This window comes from Oenanthe melanoleuca, chromosome 10 (assembly GCF_029582105.1).
Source record: "Oenanthe melanoleuca isolate GR-GAL-2019-014 chromosome 10, OMel1.0, whole genome shotgun sequence".
NCBI classification, from domain to species: Eukaryota; Metazoa; Chordata; class Aves; order Passeriformes; family Muscicapidae; genus Oenanthe; species Oenanthe melanoleuca.
Genome location: NC_079344.1, coordinates 19,255,832 through 19,274,308, shown reverse-complemented (window position 1 = coordinate 19,274,308; position 18,477 = coordinate 19,255,832). Strand labels below are relative to the sequence as shown.

General features: G+C 42.7%; 1 protein-coding gene across 4 annotated transcripts in view; it reads right to left on the bottom strand.

The window, feature by feature from the left end:
- Positions 1-6,307: 6,307 nt before the first annotated feature.
- The window catches only part of DAPK2 (death associated protein kinase 2), a 46,622-nt gene continuing 34,452 nt past the window's right edge, over positions 6,308-18,477 (bottom strand). For 3 of the 4 annotated variants that reach the window (XM_056499779.1, XM_056499778.1, XM_056499781.1), the window contains exons 8-10: positions 17,011-17,163; positions 15,632-15,677; positions 13,046-14,723 (exon numbers count right to left, since the gene is read on the bottom strand). In XM_056499779.1, the coding sequence (XP_056355754.1) occupies positions 14,097-14,723; positions 15,632-15,677; positions 17,011-17,163 (826 nt within the window). In that variant the 3' untranslated portion in view covers positions 13,046-14,096. Of the gene's footprint in view, positions 9,982-10,486; positions 10,568-10,740; positions 10,831-13,045; positions 14,724-15,631; positions 15,678-17,010; positions 17,164-18,477 lie in introns of those variants that run through there. The other variant, XM_056499780.1, reaches the window with a different exon arrangement.

Genomic DNA, 18,477 nt, shown 5'->3' with positions numbered 1-18,477 from the left:
CAGAAGCTTGCCCAAATAATGTTCATTGAAATTGCAAGATTTCATTCCCTTTCCTTGACAAGGAATGAACACTCATGTTGACTCAACACAGAAAACCGGCTTTTCAGCTAATTCTTAGACTTCCATGACAATGTTAGAAGTTCACTTTGCTCAATTTCCACACAGAGTTTCCATTTCTTCTGAGAAGAAGAAATATATTCTGAAGAGCTACAGCTAGTTTAGTTCTTCTGCCTTAAACTAAGCAAGTTGCACATTTTGTTTCCCAAGTAGATTTTTCTTGATTTTATTAATTAATTTATTAACTAATTCTTATTTTTCTTAATTACTGCATATCACCTTGCAGGTTTAGGTTTAATTACTTTCAAAGCAGACTGAGACAGATACTGGTACTAACCAAAGCCAAGAGAAATAACATTTCAACTACCTCTTAATACTGTACAATGGTTTAATTGAACTCCCTAACAAATTTTGGGGTTTTTTTTAATTTTGTCAACCTTTTAAATTTTATCAGCCTTAAATTTAGGTGCAGAGATTCAAAAGGGAAAACACCTTTCAGAACCATGCTCAGGTCCTGGCATAGGTGTAATGTAACAAGCATTGTCATGATTGAACCAGAGCCATCTGTGCTGCTCACAAGCAGTGGACAGAAATAGACTGATTTAGCCATTTAGGGGCGTGTGTTCTATCAGCAGGAAAGCCCCACTGAGCTCATTTGATGCTCAAGTAGGAGACATGAACAAAGATACTAGAATAGCTGTTTTGAAAGGTGCCTTTTGGTCTCACAAAACACATTTTCTTGAGGAAAATGTGTTTGCTGCAGTCTTAGAAGATGGATTTTCACTGAGTCTTCCACTAGGGAGCAGAAACAAATCTAATTCTTGTCACAGATGTTCTCTGGGTGCAGAGTCAGGAACATAGGCACAGCATGTGGGGACTGCTTGACAAATCTCCTTTAGGCTTCAGTCACTCTTCTGGAGCCCAAAGGGTTCCCTCCTTCAGCCCCGGGGGACTGGGAATCCCAATTCCTGTCAGTGCCATTTGGAGTGCCAAGAGTTTTGTCACTCAGGGTGTTGCCTCAGGCTACGTTTTGCAGAAGTAAGGACAGAAGGAGAAGGAAATGTTGCATCCACCACAGCCTCAGAAGAATGTTTATCTGCCACTTGCAGATAAATAACACCTTGCAGATAAGCAGTATCTGATCAGTACCTTAAACATCCTGTACATTGGATATCTATTAAGGGGGAAAAGAAAGTGTCTCCCTAATAACCACCACTCAAAAAAAGAGCATCAGGCTGCTTCAGCTATGTGCAATGGATCACTTACCGGACACACACAGAGCAGCTCCTAAACAGCTAGCAGCAACCCCCAAAATTCAGCCCTCTGATTTTTCAGCATGTTTTCTGAGAAGCTCTAATGTTCACAAAAACACTAGCAAGGACAGGTCAGTCCTCTTCCTTGCTAAAATTCACCTGCTGGACTGCTGATCTGTGTCTCCCAAATTAATACTGTTCTGCCAGAACCTTTCAAATTTCCTGCAGATCATGTAGTTTATTAAAGATCAGGCGTCCCCTTTTATATGAGCAGTAACAGCAGCAACAGAGACAGACACTTCAGATCACAGCAGGTCATAAGTATTTAAATTAATTTCAATAACAGAAATTGCTCGAGGCTGAGGCATGCCAACTGCTAATGCAGGTTTTGTCATGAGAAGCCTGTGCCAAAAGGCATTGAAAGTCATATCCCAAATGTGCAGGCAGCATTGCCATTTTTGTCACATTCAGGTATTGCTGTGCTTTTATCTGGGTTTAAGTCAGCAGAGATATTTTTATTACCCTCTTCTGTTAATAAGAGTTTTCCAGCAGCAGATAGGTTCAGTGGTGTGACACGCTGCTTGCTCTCTGCCTTTAACACTGGACATAAATTATTTGCACAGGTAGTTCTAAAGACACAGGGGCTCGCCATGGCATCTGGTGGTGAAACAGCCTCTATTTCCCCACAGGGCTTTTTGGCCCATGTAACTTTTACCTGAACTTAGCAAAAATGAAACCCATCTGAACACTCCATTGGGTTTTAAACAGAATAAATGTTCATCATCATCAACGGCAAAAAAATTCTCAGTCCCAATTCCAACAGCCTGTTGATTTTCAAAAGAAACAGAATGAACATCTGGAATTCTTCCAGTGATTTTTCAAATAAATAAACAGTCAGTGCTCCTTGAAATGAACAATCTGAGTGGAAGTACAGTTTGGGGTGAGGAGAACAAGGCAAGAAATCTGCATCAAAAGACAGTAAGAAAGAACCCACAGACTCCTGCAAACACACTCCCTTGTTTGACAATTTAGAGAGGTGTATTTGCACATTGATGTTTATTTTGCTCCCTAGAGATTTTGTTCAGAGTCCTTTCGCTTCCAGGTATTTTTACAGAAGACCACTACTGTTTTTGGAGTGATGGAAACCCAACTGCCCCTGTCCTATCTGCCCAAACCATAATTTCCTAAGTAGAATATATGCACTGAACTTACATTTTCTGCCTCCTTGGCACTTCTGATGCAAAAAGCAAACGTTTTATTTTCATGAAAATTGCATCAGTTTTTTGCACAGTATTTTATGCAAAGTGAAAGCTGGCAGACTTTCCTTATGAACATATGGATCTCACTGATAAGACTGTCTCAAGCACTTAGTCTGTGCTATGATATGCAGTCTGTTACACTTCGATATGTGCTAATGTTCAAAACCCTTGGTGTAACTCTACAATTATTATTCAGCATATCCAACAAACTGCCTGCCCTCTGAAGTGCATTCAATCCTTACAAAAAAGACACTGAAGAGCAGGAACTTACTTCACCAGGTTAAACCAAACAGCTGCAGGTTTAGTTGCCCCACCACTGAAAAAAATTTTAAAAGCTTTTCCAAGTGCTTTCAGCATCTCATCACAGCCCTCAAATCATTCTACATATAACAGAAAAACATTTCCATAATTATGGAAATTATGGGCCCTACATAACTCACAGAATAAAAAATGCATACCTGAAGCCTTACTCCTTTTCAAGGCTCCTTTCTCCACTGGACCGTGGGAGAGTGGCTACCTCTGCAGGCAGTCCTGAACTGGCACCTGGAAGTGGGCACCATGCTCCTCCTGTGGGGAAGGCCAAGCCCTAATCCAGCACAGCCACCAGAGGTGCTGCAGCCTCTCTCGGGCTCGCTCTCTGCACCTGGACACTGCTCAGAGCACAGGCAGTGATCATCGGTCATACCCCACTGTTAGAGGGGGTGTGACCCCTCTGTAGCCACAAGGCACACAAGGACCAGTTCTGTATTTTAGCTCAAATGCCTCAAGCATAGCCATTGCAGACTAAATGGGCTCAGCCTTCAAAGCAAAACAAGGTGACACCCATGGGCTCTGAGCATTGAGACCCAGGAAATCATTCTGGAATGGAGCTGCGACGGCTAACTACAAAGATAACTACAGGAAAGGAAAATCAGCTTCTGCTCCAGAGACCAGAGCTTCTGAAAGCCAGAAGTGGTTCAACCTCACTCTGTGCAACTCTGAGACATCTCTGTGTGCAAAAACCCCGCTGTCCCCTCCTGTCAGCAGCACTACTCAGGTCCCTCTAGCTGCAGTCCGAAAAAATCTTTATTCACCTACTGCAAAAGCTGAGGTCCTTGCAGCTCCACTTAAATGACTGTTTTTACCTCCCCATCAGAAACACCAGGATACATGCCTCAAGAAAATCACCAATTGCCTTACATGTTCTAGAAAGCCCAAAACTAGAAATCTAAATAATTTTACGCAGTTTGCTCTGCTAACTGCTAACTGATCGGTCATTTCATTTACCATGGTTCCATTTACAATGGCATTATAGTGACTCTGCATTAATAACTTGGGAGATCATATATTCTCCCATACATTGTCTTTTTTCCAACATTATGCACGCCAAATGGAATAGCTCTCAGTCTTTAGGATTAAAAAAAGACCCAAAACACCCAAATGTAGGTCAGTATTTGCATAGCAGCACAACCTTGGGCCACAAGTCACAATTCTGTTAGCCAGCAGGGTCAAATTCTGACCCCTGGCATGACACACCATGTTTGGTAACTGATCTGCCTCCACCAATTTGCTTTGGACCTGATTCAACTACACAGCTGCCTGCTTTATGCTATTCCAGATGTGCTACACACTCCTGCAGAACTTCTTCCTGGCAGAATAACCAAACTCCAGGAAAGGATCTGGAATCTCTAATCTGTTGATTTGCTCACAGGAGTACAAACCCAGGCACAGACACACACTGTGCAGGGAACACCGCACATTTAAGAGCTGACTCCCACTATTACTGCAAAACCTGCAGAGTGCTCCTGTGCCAGGCTCAAAAAAGCCTTTCTTCCTGCTTTCATCCAGGAGCAGCTGCAGGGACATGGAGCACTCCAGACAACAGAGCAGCATTACATATTCCCAGCTTTTCATGATCATTCATTTGAGTCATTCGCATTTCAAAATTAAACTTCTCTTGTTGCAAGCTTCTGAGGACTTAACTTTATATGCTGCAGCTTTTAAAAGCCCAGCATGAACTAAGGCAAGTTTAAAGGCTCAAGACCAAAACCCCATCTTTATATTGTTTTCTCTTGAATTGCATGACTAGCACTAAACCAAAGTTAGCATGTCCCATCCTTTGCTAACTGAATGAGAGCCTCTATGCTAAAATTAGGAAGGCTTTTCCATACTTCAAAGCAGTAAATCTAATTAAATTCAAATTCCATACCGGTACATTACAGCATATGTTATATATATAGACTAGAAAGATTTAAAAGGTAACTGAATTACCTAAGAGCTTTTTTTACCAAATCATTGTTACATTAAGACAATTCAGATGCACACAAGATATTTCAAACAATTATTTTTAACAAAACTATTGTATATAGCTCATAAGGTTCATCATTGGGAATAACATATTTTAGGAAATACTGATGTGGAACTATTTTTCTTAGGTTTTCTGCTGAGCAGATACATCCCACCCTAAAAAGGCTGTGACTGAGCACAGTTCCAAGTAGAACAGGAAAATGTTACACCTCAGAGATGGATGGTCACAAGTTGTAGCAAACTGCTATAAAAAGCTAATGCTCAGTGACAGTCTCTGCACCTACCCCTCAAAAATAACAGCAAGCTACAGCAGCAGTGGTACTGTGAGGAATCACTCGAGCAGGCTCTGGCACAAGGAGCTGCAGGCAGAGCCCTAAGGCTGTGCTTAGGCTCCTGGATCACCCGTGTTTCTGATGTGGGGTACCCTGTGCACAGGGCATGGTCACAGACAAACACCACACCCAGACCATTCCTTCAGCCATTCCTTCCCACCTTCTCACTCAGCCAAAGCCATTCTCCACTCCATCAGGGCTCCCTCAATGCACCCTTCCCTCAGTAAACTTACCCACCGTGACAAGCACCACGACTTCTTGTCCATTTGAACCCTCCACATCCTCAGCTCATCAGGAGCTCTGCCTCAGAGAGTCTGTCCCTGAGGCCCAGCAGCAGCACTGGTCACTGGAGCTGGGTTCAGGCCTGGCCATGGCCTGCAGGTGTCCTGCCCTCTGTGCCCCAGCTGGATGAGGTGTGCTGTCATCCCTGCATCAGGCTCAGGAGCACTTAGGCTGATGGCTCCCTGCCAGCCCTGCCCTGGAACAAGGTGCACCTGACCCGCTTTAACTCCTCTCACTGAAACACATGCTGAAAACTACCTATTACCTACTGTCTGAGCACTGAATTGTTGAACTTTGAAGTTTATGTGAAGACAGAGTAGACATTTATGTGAGCAATACAGAATGTCAGCCAGTCACAGTGACCATATTGAGAAATGAGAGAGGGAAAAGAAATTTCTACACGTTCTTTGATTCTCAACTGGACATGCTTAAATATATACCTCCTTTCCCCTGCACATACAAATTCCTTGGTTTACATACAAATGTAGATAGGAGCAATATCTCTAATTAAAATAAAAAAGCAGAGAGCAGAGGTGAGGGCAGCTGCAGCAGAGTGGCTGGGGCCGGCAGGCCGAACTTACCTCGCTGCGAGGCCCTCTCTCCTGAGGGCCCATCCAGCCCTCTCAGGCTCCTCCACAACCCCAGAGCGGCCCCCTGAGCCCCAGCAGATTCGCTGCAGGGCAGGGCTGGCACAGACCCAGAGCCAGACCCAGAGCCGGGCCCGCTTCCCTGAGGCGCCGCTGTTTCCCGCCCTCGGGGCTCCACAGCCACGGCCTCGCCTCAGGCCCTGCTCCCGGCCTGGGCAAACACACACACACACCCCGACACACACACACCGTCTGGCTTTCCAAAGTTTTATTAGCAAATCACAGCAAAAAATGTCTCTGCTGGTTTTGACAGTCTGTGCTATTTCCAGGCACAAAACAAAACAAAACAAAAAAAACTAAAAAACTAAAAATCACTGTTTTTCTTAATAAAAATATATGTAGATTAAAAATTATCACCACTAAAATAAGAATAAAAATAGCCAAATAGCCATCCTTTAATAAAAATACTTGTGGGCTTTTCTGGGGTTTTTTATTGTGCTTTTCCTTTTTATCCCCAGACTATCACTTCATTTCTCTCCAGGTTCCCTACTGCAAAACAGAATAATACATAGAAAATAGACTGTAACACAAATTCTTTTAATGTAAAGCCTTCTTCCATGTTCTCCTTTGTTTTTGGCTGCTGGCTGAAAGGAAGCTGTAGGTGGTTGTTGAAAACCTGGCGATGGTGAGCAGCAAACCGAGCCCTGCAGGTGTCCTGTCCTGTCCTGCCAGGGCTGGGAACAGCACAGCTGCACCAAACAGAACTCCCTGGGGAGGAGCAGTTCTTTCTCAATAGTTGCTGGGATTTTACATGAGCATGACCCCATCTCCACCAGAGCACAATCCCGATCCAACAACCTAACACCTATTCCAACCAGGGTTAATTTTCAGAAGTGTAATTTACATACACATCTCACAACCTCAAATTTGGAAACCAGAGGTGGTTTTTAAAGTCCAGAAATTCAGAAAAATACCACTGGCTTGGAGTCTGTTTACTTCTCCACATCCTTGGGAAAGCAGGAAGCAAAATTTGGTAGGTAAACTGGGTGGCTTTTTATCCAAATATATAATTTTAGCATTCTATTTATGTAAGATTCCCTCCAAACACTGCCATGATTAAACTCCAGCTGGAAGCTAGACCCCACACAGCCCCTCCCTCACCTTCCCCTGGTGGGGAGGAGAATGGAAAAGCAAACCTCGAGTGTTACTTTGAGATAAGAACAGTTTTGTAATTGAACTAAAGCAAAATGTAATAATTAATAATAAAGGCAAGGGAAAGAGAGGAATAAAACCCAGGGAAGAAAAGTGATGCACAACACAATTTCTCAGCACCCCCTGCCCAATGCCTAGCCCACCCCCAGCAGTGACCTGTGGCTCCCAGCCAGTTCACGTACTGAGCATGACATCCCATGGGCTGGAATATCCCTTTGAACCTTTTGAGCCAACTTCCCTGGCTTTTTGTGCACCTCCTCACCAGCAGAGCTGGGAAACCGAAAAGCAACAACTAAAACAGCAGCATATTGATGCCTTGAGATCCGAGTTTTCTGTTCTGCTTGGGTATGCTTTCCATTGTGCTTTAGGGTGATAAAGACGAAATAGTCCGATACCAGCTATGTACTCAAGGACAGTTTCTTCAGACTCCAAGTCCTAAGTATAGACAACGTGAGGAGGGCAGGCCAGCCAGGAGAAGAAGAGGAGGACACCTTACAGTTTGAGACTATTAATTGGATGGTGGACTCCTGTATGCAAATTGACTGAAGTCTATAAAAATGTGAAATCATGTGACCAAGCCCTCTTTTACTTCTATCTTGGAGCCACTCAGACAGGGCAGGGGCCACACTGTGGCACCAGTACTGCCAGGGTGTGGCCTTTGAAGGCCTTTCAATAAATACCCATTTTATTTCCCCTAACTCTGTGTGATCTCTGTTCCAGCTCCTAAAGGCGATAGTTTCAACAACATTATTGTCATAATGAATCTAAATCACAGCACTGTACTAGCTACTGAGGAGAAAATTAACTCTATTCCAGCTGAAATTAGGATACACTGAAATCTCAGGTTTGCCTGTTACTGCTCCCTCTTAATACATACGTTACTGCAACACTTTTTGAGGCTTCTGTCTCAAGAATTCCACAGAAAGTTCAGAAATACACCTTTTAATTGAATATGAAGCGAAGTCTATGCCCTGGACCTTATCCCTTGACCAGCACACGTCACAGGCTGTGGCAGCACAAGATATGAAATAGAAAGAAATCAAATAAGTGGTATAAAAATGAAGTGTCATATTTGCAGAAGCATTTACTCTCTGGCTTCCACAATTCATATATCCACATTCTCTTTCCTTTCTTCCAACTTTCCCAGTCCAGGATCACCTCCATGTCCCTCTCATACTCATTCCTCTCCACTGCTTTTTTTCCTCCCACCCCCTCATTCATTTTATGTCTCTTCCACCAAATCCTATGTTCTGCCTCTCTCCTCCAAAGCTTCTCAAATGTTTCCTTCCTTTCACAGAAGCAATTTCTTATCAACTGCATTTTAGTCTCTACCTAACCAAGGATACAAAATTAGAAATTTTCATTTCTTTCTTAGAAACTGGAAGCCATCAAAATTAAGCTGATACTAGTTTTCAACACATTCTGCTCTAAAACCTCAGCCTAGAGGTGACAAGTGTAAAGCCAAACAAAACCAGTTTCCTCATCCATCTATAGTTGTTTCTAATAGACCTGCTTTCTGATTTTTAATTCATTAATGGCAAAATAAATAGGAACTTCTAACACAAATACATTCAATGAAAAAATACCCTAGTCTATGCACATTTTTTTGGTACCAATTGAACAATACTGGTTTAGAAAGTAATATAGTTAAAATGATGCAACTTCTCTGTGCAAAGATGTTGCATCAATATCAAAGTGCTTATTTCCTCAATTTTGGATACAGCTCCCTGAATAAAACACAGATGTCTGCAGTCTGGGTTACATGTAAACAGCACCTATACAAATAGGTGTTAATGAGTCTCCAATTTGCTGACAATAAATAATATTGACAGCAATAACAAAGTCTAATAAAGATTATTTCTTCACATGCCTTAGATTTCTAAATGCCCTTTTTTTGGTGAGGCATCCTGTCATCATTCTGTGAAAATGTTGTATTTGGGTGCATGTCAATCACTACAGAATTTTTTTCTCTTTTTCATCCATGCCTTGGCCTACCTCAGTGCCACAATCAGTTGTACTTACACAGACAATGGCAACTGTGCTAATCCTCAGCCAGAGATAATGGCCAGAGCACAGTTCTTGTTCCATTTCAGAACTACTTACTGTCAGGTTCACAAAATCGAGGTTATGCTATGTAATGGCATTGTGATTTTTCTCTTCAGTGACAGCAGTAACAGAATACTGCACACAGCTAAAAAAGCCTGCCAGATACCTGCCGTCAAATATTTATGCTATTAACAAATATAAAAATTGCATTTAAAAAATCCTTAAGACTCACTAGCAATTTCCCTGACTGAAATAACAATGCACACAGAATTAACCACTGTGGGGAATGTGAATTATTCTGCAGTGAAAGATTATCAGTAGAAACCCTACACCCTGAGTGCAGCTGACATCAGAAATAGACTGAAGTATCACTGAAACACTCAACATACAAAACCACTCCAACTGGTGCTGTAGCATTTCCCTGGGAATGCTCAGTAAGCATTTAAGGCCATCATCCGGTTGTTGGTGTCGTTTGAGGAGCAAGAAGCATCATACCAAGGTCTCAGACAAGAAGTCCAAGTGTGCTGCCAGGGCCGCTTGCTTCAGCAAGGTTGAAAGTTTCTCGTTTCCTGCCCATGGAATTCTCATCCCATTAGGATATGCTGCTTCTCCTCTGAACAGGGGCTTTTCTTTGTGAAAGATCCTCACTGTCACTTTCACAGTTTCTCTGAAATAGAAAGGTCGCAAAGTCTCTGTCATGTAAATGAGATACCATGCTCATAAACAATATAATCTGTTGAGAAGAGCAGAGCTAACAGAGCTCTCACAGTTTCACTCCAGGTCACAGGCAGTGCTGGGGTCCCCCACCCTCCATCACAAAGCTGGGCACAAGAGCAGTGAGCTCCCCACAATTGCTGGGATCTCAGTCACATCCCAGGGTCACTGCCTGGGATCCAGATATCATCTGCAGGCTCCTGGCTGCTCCTTTACACAATAACTGTGTTTAGCCCCTAGAAGGTCTGTCAAGGCACTGGCTCTCCCAGCATAGGACTCCTCTCACAGTAACACAACATACAGTAGCAGTAAAGACACAAATGGTGCCATGGCCCCATCTGGCTTCCCACTCCAAGTATCTGCTGTCCTGTTGGGCTGTGCATCCCGCTAAGGACAGCAGAAAGGACTGCACAGTAAGACTAGTTCTTCTCTTCTCCCCATGAGAGGAATGCACCTACCGAGCTCTCATCCTGAGCCAGCACCCTCCTCACCAGTGATCGCGATAGGTGGTTGCACAGTGAAACGATCTGGTACGACAGCTGTGCAGAGAGGAGCAAAACCAAGTGACCATATAGACCCAGTGCTGCCATACCCAAACACATTTCATTCATTCACTGCCCATCACAATCCTACATTCAAGCTCTAGCTTGCCCTCTAATCCCATCAGGCTTGGGAAGCCACATGTGAGAAGGATTACAGCTCGTTGTCATACCTTCCATCGCCGCCTAGCATATTGCCTTTTGAAGTTCTCCATGTTAACAGCAGATGATTTCCGAACCAAAGCCTGTTGCTTGTCCATGGGCTGGAAGATAAAAGAGCAATTTTATTGTTCAGCTCTCCTTTGGTGCATAAAATATGCAAGATACCTCATGTACTCCGGATGAAAGAAAGCTGGGGAAGCTGTGGATTCATACAGGTAAAAGCAGAAGAGTAAGAATTAAATCTAGCCCATTCTGGGCCCAGACAGGACCCTTTAGACCATAAATAAAATCCTAAAACTAGCAGGTGCTAAAGCTATGATTTTCACTTTGATAAGTCGCTAAGGTGCTTCTGGTGCACACCCGCCCCATCTCCCTTTTCTCTGAATGACATCATTGTAATAAAATGGGACACAGGTAGCTGTAGACAAGGATACATGCTAGCTGAAAAAACTCCAGCTTTGTCCTGTAACCATAGCCAGAGTATGAGAGCACAAGGCATTGACACCCTGGCAATAAAATAATGGCAATATCTGACTATGGAAAAATAGGAACAAAAAAGAATATAGACCAGAATTTTGGATGTCAACCTGGTGTTAAGGAATAGATGTTCCACAATTCCCAGCACAGTCCTTCTGAAAACGAAGCACACTTCAATTCCAAAAGCACTTCAAAATTTGCATAAACCATAAAACCAAATCTGACAGATTGAGAGAAAAAATGATTCAAAACCAGGTCAGGCAAGAGTGAAAAGAGAAAGGCCAGGAATCAGCCCTTCAAAGAGTGACAATCATTCCAGCTGTTCTGATCTGCATATGTAGGAGGTAGATAACACAGAAATATTTGTGCTGAACTGGAATGCAACCAAGCCATGTACCTGAAACAGCAAGAGTACCAAATGAGAATGGAAAACACACCAGTGAGGATTTAAACATCTTTGTCAGCAAAATAATTTAAAATGTTTGAGACAACAAATTCACTTGTCTCATCAAATGCTGTATTTAGCATTTTTGCAGGTGTCTCAGCAGCACTTCAAGGAGCCGAGCTATCAGCTGGGCTGCCTCCTCATTTAGAGGTACACATGATTTGCATTCAACAGAACTGGGACAGTTCAGCATGAAATACAATTTCCTCATGCTGCAAACAGCCAGCATGGTGCAACAAGCAAGCAGAAATCAATTTGAAGTGGAAAAAATGTCACTGGCTAAATGTCAGCTGTACAATCATTATGAAAAATTTCTCAGTGCCCTTTCAGCAGCAGAACCATCTCTGACTCTCAATAACTCACTTGACTGCAGACTGCTAATAACCACCTCTCCATCTCCATTTTAAGTTCCCTGCAGCCCAGTGACCTTGTCCTTCTCTCAATCATCAGCATCTCTTCCCAAAAGCAGCGTGTGATGAGCCTCAAGGACCAAATCACAATATTACCCTCAACAAAACATGCTCAGGAACAAGGTGGCCTCATTTAATCCTCCTTCCCATTGTGCCAGTGCATCTGTTCATAAACAAAAATCGATATGAACAAAGAATATGAGATTGTGGCTGAGGGGAGGCAGACTCTCTTTCTTGAGTGTTTGCTGCAAATTCTAACTCTCACTAGGCTTTAAGTTACATTTTAGGAATTAAAGCTCTCTCCCTTGACAATAAAAGACTGTGTTCCAGTTCCCCTAGGCAGTTCTTAACGAGTCTTCCAGCTCAAAGGAATCTGCAGAAGCATTCTGAAACAATAAAAAATGGACACATGCAAAATCCTCAATACTGTTTGTCACAGTAGAGCTCAATTCTCCCTAGCTTGCCAGGGTCACATCCTGGCTATCTACACTACTTTGAAAACTTCACATACTGAGCCAAGAACAATGCCACAGAGAGCACATCCAGTTTCCAGCCTCCTTCACGTACAATGACAGAAGCAACAATATCCCAAGTGAACAACTGTTTTCACAATTCTGAATTTGCATCAATCTCTGCACATCTTTGTGAGGACATGGTAGTAATGGGTCCACTGTACTCTGCACAAATTGGATGAGAGGATGCTTTTATCTTTTTTTCTCGAAGTAGGAAACATTATTCTTAATCATGTTAGGAACAATGACAACAACAATTCTGTTTATTTAGGTCATTCACTTCTCTGCAAAAGGAGGAGGGAGGAGGGGCACTGAAAGAAATACTCTCAGATATATATATATGTATAGATTCACTCTAGCTGGACATGAGCTATTATCTCCCTGGCTCTTATAGTTGCACAGTCACCTTGCAGCAAATGTCCAGAGAAACTTGGCATCTTTTTCAGTCACTAACCATCAGGGAACAATTGCATCCTGCATAAATAACTATTTATTGTGTTCAAAAACAAGACTGGTGCATATGAATACAGTATAACCAAACAGCTTCTTTGAAATACAAGACAGCAGGGTATGATTCAAGGTTAGGTCAACTTTACTTTTACTTTTTAAAACCTAAGGAAAAAAAACCTTATAGCAAGAACACTAGTCTCAAATGCCACACCACAGATTAAGTTAGCTGTAGCTTTGTAATCTTCTTCACAGTAGAAAATAAACCAGAGGACTATGTTACCACTTAGTACAAGTTGACATTTGCACTGCAGAATTACAGTGTCATTTGATCATTACAAGTTCCCAATGATGTCTTTTGAATAGAATACCCTTGGTATAGGACAGGAAACTCAGCTGTCCATTAACCCTTTAGTTTAAAATTCACCTTATTCTTGATGGTAAAAGAGTTCACCTGCACAACTAGCATAAACACTGATCCTAATATTCTGCATTGGCAGCCATTTCACAGAGAATTTTTACAGCACTAGCTAAATATTAAATCACTACACCCTTTGCTTTATTTTACTGAACAGATTTAACCTTTGCAAATATTTGTCTCATAAGGTGTATGGAACTGCCTGCAGCAGGGCTACCCAGCTGCTCCCTTCAGCCAACCAAAATGCCATAAGGGGATTTTTAATAGTTTCCTGGCACCCAGTTTCTAGTAAGTACAGACTAGTACAGACTGACTTATTCTTTATTCCACATTAATTACCTAGTAATCATTAGGAACTGTAGTACACAATGCAGAGTAAAACATAGGCAATACCAAAGGCTTTGGTGCTGGATGTGTCCACACCACTGTGATAATCTTATTCCTACAAGTTCAGACATTGAACACAGAAAAAGAAACACCTTCAAAACTAGAAACCACTGGGAGATTATGGCTTTGTGAGCAGCTTGTGCAATACATCAGAACTTCTATTTTAATTCTAGGTCATGTTTTTGTGTAGAAACTATGCACTGGAACCTTTTTAAACTGATGTACATTGAAACAAGCAACAAACCCTGCACTTAGCCTGATCTCAGTGTTTCTAATGGGATTCTGTCACATCCAGATTCAATCCTGCAAGGAATTCTTCACAGCAAGATCTATTTAACAGCTCCATTAGTGATTCATTGATATCTTTGTTGAAGACAAAGTTCCCATTCACACAGGCCTCGTTTTCCAGCTGAAAACTGCTCATCAAGTCCTGTATCCAGGAGAGTTCCCCGGCAAGTTCCTGCCTGAGGGATTCGTAGTGGCCCTGCAGCTCAGAGTATTTCCCACCCACGCCTGCCAGGCTGGTGCCCACAGCCACGATGTCAGCATGCAGGTGCCTTTTCAGGGATTCCACCTTGCGGCACTCATACTTCAGCTGGGACAGCTCATGCCTCATGCTCTCGCTCTCCTCTTTATACCAAGCTTCCTTCTCATTGTAAATGGAAAGCAGCGCGTCCATGTCCTCCTGCAGGGAGCTGTGGGATGCAGCCAGGGCGCCGAAGCCGCGCTCCACTTGGGAAATGTCCTCCACGATGCGGGCAAAGCGCTCAACGTTGATGTAGGTGTTGTTGGGGGGCATGCTGGAGTGGCACTTGATGGTGTACTCCCTCAGGTGCTTGGTCTTCAGCTGTGTGCTCTCCACCTTCCTGGGTTCCTGCACTTTGCTTTCATCTTCCAGCTGGTGAGCCGTCAGACAGAGGAACCAACGTTACTGAACGTTTACAGGACTGCACCAATTCATCAGCTCTACCCAAAGGATGCAGCCTGGCTTGCACAATGCTGGGACATCCTCAGCCCACAAAGGTTTTGCTTCATGCATTTGATCAAAAGAAACAAACACCAAATGCACAAGTCCAGAACTGAATGTGACAAGTGACGTTGAATTCATTCCAATGTGAAAGGTGCAAAAACAACATGGCTGCAACTTATTCTCATGCTAATTTTTAGCCATTAACAATGTCAAAGCTATCAATATTTGTACAAGGAAAACTAACAACTGTAAAACCACTCCAATTAATGTTTTGTGCAATGCAAAGCAAAAGCTGAATTTCAAAAATCCTCATTAGTCATGCTGAGACTAGCTAAATGCATTTTCAATAAGAGACTTATCCATGTAAGCAAGCAACAGTTATGATGAAAAAATACATACAGACACACAAATGTAAGCAGACCAGAGCATGGGACGCAGCAGTTCTCTCTTCAGAGAAATTATATTTTCCACATTGATTGCAGTCAACTCTCAAGTCAAGAAAGCACTAAAGCCAACACACAGTATATGCCCATGCAAACAGAGAAGAATGGAAAAATGCAAAGCCCAGTCCAATATGGGATACTGGAATGTACAATGAACATCAGAGCGTTGTTACTCTCTTTGTGAAAGTTATGATAATAAAGGAAGTCATTTGCAGAAATCCAAGGATTTGGTCAGACCAAACCAATTTCCTCCCAGTACATCTGTTTGAGTCACCCAGCATCACTAAGTACTTAGGGGGCAGTTTTCCATTTAACACACCAGTAAGAGTGAGAACATAATCTCTGCTTTGCTCACAGAAAAAAACCAAGATCTTTTTCTTTATTCAGTCTTACCGTTATCCAAGGATGAGACAGAGCTTCCTGAATTGTGAGCCGCTTCCTAAAAAACAGCAACACAAAAAAATCCCCAGTGTTTGAATGGAAAACATCTGGTACACAAGTCCATTGACCCACACTCCTCCTAGGCTTCCTATGAAGGACTTAGCAGAATAATTTCAGGGCAAACCCCCAAATTTCAGGTTTATGTTTTCTCCCTGAGGCACACCACTTGTGTGCACTTTAGTTACTGTTCTAAACTTCAGTAGGTAACTGTCCCTACTCCACACAACTTTAATTCTTATTTCATCAAAATCTACCTGTACTTCTGTGTACCCTTCCATAAAAAGTAATACAAGATTTCCTTGCTTTGTTTGTCCAACATGCTTAGAAAATACATTCTTGCTATACACCTTTGATACGACTTTGTCTGAATCAACAGTAATTATACAAAAGCTGTCCTTTGGAACATGGTATTACAGCTCTGCAGGAGCTGCTGTTTCCTGACAGCAACGTTTCTGAGAGGAATACTGCCAACCTAATCAAAGTGGATCAAACCTAACTTCCTTGTGCATTGTAGCAGTTTGGTGAACAGCACCAAAGAGCACTGAGAATCAAAGACACAAACACAGCATTGCACATGGGACAAACACCAACAGCATTGACTTCTCCTTGGAACTGCTAGACCTGTGCAAAACTTTCATCCAACACCTGCTCTACCCCACACTGAGGCCTGATGATTTGCAGAAATCTTCACTGAACAGCTCCTCCTCTCTCATAGCTATTTCCTCCCCTAATGAAGCCATTAGAAAGAACCACAATGGTCTGATTTTCCTCCAGGACAAAGAAGGATGCAGGGATGGAGATGATACTTCTGTGACCCCTTTATCAAAAGCAAGAAAAACAAAAAAAACCAGACTGTGGTTCCTGTAATCCGGGAACAAAGATCTGTCACATAAACCCAAGGTGACTGCTACAGAGACTCAGAACAACTCCATAGCAGCACATGCAGTGATTTTTTCCGGCATTTGCACCATTGGGGGCATATTCTGGGATGGTATCACTTTCTTGTAAGTAGTTCACAAGAGAATGAAATAGTGGAGTGGTTGTTACCCTGAACTCAAGATGGTGCACACCATTTTCAGCCCTTCAGCTACACCCTCTTGTGCCACTTGACTCAGGTGAGAATTTGGTCCCGAATATGGCATTTAGCTGAGGAGATTTGATTCCTCTCCTTGGGCTTTCTGAGTGCAGTGATTAAATGGGGGCACAGCAGCATCCTCCTGTCTTGCTCTTGACTGGCAATAGACACTGCAAGAAAAGCTTTTTCAATTGTCAAGCCACATTACACCAGGTTTATTTTAGAGACAAATGGGTCCTTCTGAATATTCCCTTACCGAGTATCTTTCACCAGCAGTTTCTGAATAAAGTCTTTTGCCAGGTCACTAGTATTGCTGAAAAATTCTTCATCAAAATCGTAATTCACAGCTGTGATGTTGGCAAGTGTTTCTTGTTTAGTTTCTCCAAGGAAAGGCGATGCACCACTAAGCCTAGATAAGCCAGAAAGAGGAATCAATTAGAAAAACAAACAGCAGAAGGCCCCTAAGGAAATTACAGTGACCATGGAATATACTCTTAGGACATTTGTGGCTCCTGTGTTGTAGCAGCTCTGCCATGTAGGAAAAACCAGGGCCAGCTCTGGTTCACTACAGCTGTGGTTATGAGCGAGACTTGCACTGGAAGTCTCTAGTGCAGCCCTAATGCATGCACACAGAGAGAAATGCACAGACTCTCCTCTCTCAAGGGTCTCATTTAAGTCACTGCTAATCAAACTAGAAGAAGTTCCAGCTGAGGAGAGTCTCCATCCCTGTGAACCCACAAAGACTACCAGGATGAAGCTTCTATAACCTTCAAGCAGATAACATAGTGTTTCTGTGGTTTTTCTTCAGGAAGGAAAAGCTCTGCCCCTACTTCTTTTCTCTCTGCAAAACTGCTGCTGAGTTCCCTGCATAGTGTGTTCAACCAGGAGACCTTTCTCACTGGAAGCAAAATCCATTGTATGACCATAAGTCAGCTCCACTGGACAGGCAGGGCCATGCTGCTCAGTAAAAGGAATCCACAGGCAAAAGGGCTTTGGCCACAATCAAATCCAACTGTTTCTGAACAACATAAAATTTCATTCTCTCAGCACTCTACTCCAGCTGCAAGGATACAATGGAGACAGCATCATAATAAAATGTCATTTAGCAATCTTAAGAAAAAGCTTTCCTCCTGCTTTGCCTCTCAGCTGTGACTGTCAACCTTCATCTCTGCTGACTCTGCACCTCTGCTCCATAAAACTCCTGTCAGAACAGAGTCATCCCATACCCCTCCAGTCCTGCCTTTCCTCCAGGATCCTCCTCCCACAACACAAAGGGGTGCTGACTTGCAAAAGTCTGGTTTACAGGAAATGTTATTTATACAAGGTAATTGATCTCACCCTTTTATATAATCTTCTGGGCTATTATTGTGCTTATCTATAAGCACAATTTGATAACAGATATATCTACAATTCGATAACACCGTTTCAGGGTGCAGCAGGTTCAAAACAGGACTGCAGCAAACTCCAGGGGACTAAAGTGATGTTTTGAATACTAAACCATTTGCTTACATGATCCCACTCTCAACTTTTTACCTTGTCGGTATTGCCACCACTAGGTTGTCTGGGAATATTGGGGGATAAGCGGAAAGTTACATGGGACTGTCTGAGCCTTTCAGCCCAATCCCCAGCTGCCACATGTAGTTTTACCCACAGAATAAACACTCAAGTGCATAAATTCCCCCATCTACAATCATACAACACCACCAAAGCATCTGACACAGTA